We start from the raw sequence: 5,118 nt of genomic DNA, 5'->3' as shown, positions 1-5,118 counted from the left end.
ACTATGCTCACCTTCATTATCAGCAGCAAATTCAGCTCACAACACTTTCCTTCATTGCCTTGTAAACCATTCTTCTGACCTTTCTCACCCCATAACTTCATCAATCTTCACACCAAACAATGCTTTATTCTCTTCAGTGTTGCAATCCTACATTAGAAACCTTCGTTTCAACACCACCACAACAAGAAAACCATTCCTTATAATCACCGCATCACATGTATCTCATGTGCAATCAACCATTGTTTGTGCACAAAAGCACAACAAGCTGATGAAAATCCGCAGTGGCGGCCATGATTATGAAGGGGTGTCTTATGTGGCAGAGGAGCCATTCTTCCTCCTAGACATGTTCAACCTCAGAGCCATTGAGATTGACATAGAAACTGAAACAGCTTGGGTCCAAGCTGGTGCAACACTTGGTGAGATCTACCATAGTATTGCTCAGAAGAGCAAAATTCATGCTTTCCCTGCAGGTACATGTCCCACTGTTGGTGCTGGAGGACACATAAGTGGTGGTGGCTATGGAAGCCTAATGAGAAAATATGGTCTTTCAATTGACCATGTTATTGATGCACAAATAGTTGATGCTCAAGGTAGAGTTCTTGATAGAGAATCCATGGGTGAAGATCTCTTTTGGGCTATTAGAGGTGGTGGTGGTGCTAGCTTTTGTGTGATTCTTGCTTTCAAACTAAAGCTAGTTAGAGTTCCTGAGAAAGTCACTGTTTTCCAAGTTGAGAGAACATTGGAGCAAAATGCAACTGATATAGTTTATGATTGGCAACATTTTGCACCGTATACTGATTCCAATCTTTTCATCAGGGTTGTTCTTGATGTGGTAAATGGAACACAAAAGGGAAGAAAAACTGTGAGGGCTAGTTTTACTTCATTGTTCCTTGGTGACTCAAAAAGCCTTGTTTCTCTCATGAGTGAGGCATTTCCTCAAATGGGTTTAAGGCAACAAGATTGCATTGAAACAACATGGATTGAATCAGTTCTGTTCTGGACTGATATCAAGATTTCAACACCTGTTGAGATCTTGCTTGATAGAATGCCACAATCACTTCACTCATTGAAAAGAAAATCTGATTACATAAAGGTACCGATTCCCAAAGAGGGCTTGGAAGGGCTATGGAAGTTGATGATTGAGTTTGAGGACACAATCCTTTATGGCCATCCTTATGGTGGAAGAATGGATGAGATTCCATCATTTGAAACTGCTTTCCCTCATAGGAAAGGGAATCTATGGAAGCTTCAGTACCAAGCAAATTGGAACAAGGAAGGGAAAGATGTTGCTGATTACTACATAGACTTGACCAGGAAACTTCACAAGTACATGACTCCTTTTGTGTCCAAGAACCCTAGAGAGGCTTTCTTCAATTACAAGGATCTTGATTTGGGAATTAACCATAATGGTGAGAACAGCTATGTTGAAGGTAGGGTTTATGGTTATGAGTATTTCATGGATAACTTCAATAGGTTGGTTCAAATTAAGAACAAGGTTGATCCTTCCAACTTCTTTAGGAATGAACAGAGCATCCCTACTCTACCTTATGAGATGATATTATTCAATGATGCTTACTCAAAATTATTCATTGATTTGTAGTTTTTTATTATAGGTTTGATGACTATGTTGGTCCTATAATTTTATAAAATTTTTAATTAGTTTTTTATATTTTTTTTAATTGAGTTTTTACACTGCTTTAATTTTGTAATTAAGTCCTTCTTAGTGTAAAAAATATTAAAATTAACTGAATATTTCTTTGCAAATTGAAAGTATTTATAATTAAAAACTTAATTAAATGTTCGATCGCATGTATTTTGGTAAAAATATTATGTTAATTTTAACATTTTTAACATAAAAAGGATGTAATTACAAAATTAAAAGCAGTGTAGGGACTAAATTGAAAAGAAAACAAGTATAAAGACCTAATTAAAAATTTAATGAAATTATAGGGATCAATAGAGTAATTAAACCTTTATTATAGGTATGTTAGTTGCTAGATTGGTTTGAGAAACAAAAACCACACCAAGTCTTTTTCTTTTTCTTTTTTTTTCTTTGAACTTGAATTTGTTTGTAATAGTAATAAAAATAGAATTTAATTTTAATGTATTATCAGTGTAAAATAATTTTACACGTACATTTAATTACGTAATATTATGTTAGTAAAAATAACTATTTTTTATTTTGATTGCGTGAATGCTCATCTAAAAGAATGTATGTGATTAGACGATTATTACCTAATATTACATTAGTAAAAATAACTTTTTTATTTTGATCTCGTGAATGCTCGTCCAAAAGAATAATTTACTATTAATTATAAGAGTGAAACATTTGTTTGTGGAACATGTCGTACTTTGACGATCATCCTTAAATCTCATTCAGACCCCATTCATCAATGAAAATGGACAAATCGACCTCTACAATTGGATGGCAACTGATTGCCCGTCTGATATATTAGGTTAAGTCCGACGTGTCAATTGCCAGTGCCACGTGTCAATTCTAAATGGTTGTAAGGACTAAAAATCTTCTGTCTATCTCTTCTTCTTCCTCCCCCTCTTCTTCTTACTCTATTTCAAAGCCATTATCAATAGCTACTCACAAACAATGAGTTCTTAGAACAGAGAATAAAATAAACACAAACCAAACCCAACCGCCACCACCATATATTACCTTCTCTGCAAACCAAAATCACTTCTTCACTCTCAACAATTCATTAAGGTTCAGTTTCTTTGTCAATGGAGCCCTTCCTTCTCTCCCTCCCCTTTAAACAACATGGACGATTCTTCTTCAATTTGGGACCTTACTTACCTTCTCGATTTCAACTTTGACGATGACCAAATTCCTCTACCCCTTAACCCTCATCAATCATCTCAACCGTTGGATTTCGATCCTCCAGCTCCTCCTGATCCACACAATATTCCTTCTCCTCTTTGCGGGCCGGGTTCTATGCGCGTGCCCCGAGATCGATGCTCAGCTTGAGAAAGACGATCTCCCTAGCAAGAAGCGTGTGCGCACCACTTTTTTCCGCGCATGGCTCACCCTCGACGGTTTGTTGGCAAGTTCTTGGCTGTGAGGTTGATATCACGAAGTTAAAGGGGTACCACCTAGGGGTGGTAATATGTACCCTACCCATGAGCACCTAACTCGATCTAACTCGGTCGGGTGGGTTGCCAACCCGATCCGCAGCGGGTAGGATAGGGTGCGGGTAGGGTTCTCGTGCGGACGGATAGGGTGTGGATTGAGTCTCAATCCTATCCAACCAACCCACATATTATATATGTATATATTATATACTTATATAAAAATATGTTTCAAGTGGATGTTGAAGCAAAGACCTCTTACTAAACGCAAAAAATCGTTAGCCACCAAAAGAATATCATTAATTAATAATTTAATACGTTTTTTTTTACACAAAAATCAATTCTATTTTAAATTATCATCAAGTTATATAATAATATTGTATCTTTTTTTTATAATCTGCAGGTTAAAAACGGGTAGAATTAAAATTGGAATATTCTTAACTCGCGAGTAGGATAGAATTGAATTTATATAAAAATCTCAACCCACAAGTAGAATTAAGATTGATCTAAACCCTATCCTACCCTACATATTATCACCTGTAGTACCACCGGAGGCATAAGGTTCGCCTATTGTTTGTGGGTAGTATATTTCTTTCATAAACAATATCATAAAAGTCTCATACGAATGATAGAAAAATCAGATCTTTTACTTTAAATTTATTTTTATTTTTTGAGCTTCTATCTCACCGCCATACTCAAAATAAAGAGAATTAATTTATTGAATTTTTTGTGGATGAATTATTTAAAAGTCATTTGTTATTAAATAACTAAAAACCCTCAGCTAAATGGTTTAGTTTGTATGGAAACTGTGATATCCACGTTAAGACCATGAAAGTCTTGGAAGCATCATGTCTCATACTATTTTGGGGCATAGTAGAGATATAGAACACACAAATATTTTAAATTACAATAATAATTTGTATTTGTTATATTTTCGATTCTAAGTTATTGTTTGTGGGTCGCTATTGATAATGACTATGAAGTAGAAAAATAAGAAGAGAAAAGGAGAAAGAAAAAAAAGAAAGAATAGACAAAATTTTTTAGTCTCTGCAATTATTTAAAATTGACATATGACATTTATAATTGATATATTACACTTAACTTGATACATTAGATGGACAATCAATGGTCATTCAGTTGTAGGGATCGATTTGTCTATTTTTATTGATAGATGGAAGTTTGGATGAGGTTTAAGAATAATCAGAGTGCGACATATTTTACGAACAAATAGTTAGGAGCAGAGACGAATCCAAGTGCATTGGTGTGGGGGCAAGCGCCCCCACTACAATTTGAAATTTTTTTAGTAATATATGATAATAATATTTATTTACCCCATTATATTATTAAATTTGACCCACAATAATTTTTTATTCAACTTTTGGTACTTAATCATCAATTTAAAATTTTATATTAGATATTCGTTAGAAATTTAGAATGATCAATTCTCATTTAAACGAAATTAGTGTTTTTTTTTTAAAATTAACTCAAAAGAATATTATTTATCTTCTCTTCAAATTAGCTTTAATTTTTGCGTAGCAACCATATTAATTAAAAGAACTTTTTTAACTATGAATATCAATAAGAGTCGACTTCTAATTGTGTTGGGAAGTGAATTTTTAAATAATTGTTTAGTAATATATGTGGAAAGAGAGAAATTTTGATGGTAGTGTTAAGAGAAAAATTACTTAATTTTTTAAAAATATAAAACCTAAAAGAATAGAATTTTAAATTATATATTATTATTTAAATTACTATTTTAGTATTTTAATTTGTATATTAGATATTTTGAAGGCTAATCATATTTTACAATAACAAAATATAATAATAATAATAATCATGTTATATGTACATAAAAAATAATTATCTGTATAAAATACATATTAAAATATAAAATACACATTAAAAATAAGTTAAACAATACATGTATTTATACATAGATATATAGTAGTTAATAGATAATTTAATATTTAATTTTTTATATACACATTATTTTTATTATAAAAATTATTATTATGTTATATAAATTTTGCCCCACTACTA

At 32.4% G+C, this 5,118-nt stretch overlaps 1 protein-coding gene across 1 annotated transcript; it reads left to right on the top strand.

Annotated features, from left to right (window-relative positions):
- LOC107636095 (berberine bridge enzyme-like 8) lies at positions 2-1,669 on the top strand (the record flags this gene model as incomplete). Its single annotated transcript, XM_016339628.2, has 1 exon — positions 2-1,669. A coding segment is annotated over one exon (1,599 nt), but the record flags the coding sequence as incomplete, so codon positions are not given.

Source organism: Arachis ipaensis, chromosome B04 (assembly GCF_000816755.2).
Source record: "Arachis ipaensis cultivar K30076 chromosome B04, Araip1.1, whole genome shotgun sequence".
Classification (NCBI taxonomy): domain Eukaryota; kingdom Viridiplantae; phylum Streptophyta; class Magnoliopsida; order Fabales; family Fabaceae; genus Arachis; species Arachis ipaensis.
This window is presented reverse-complemented; position numbering and strand designations above follow the sequence as displayed.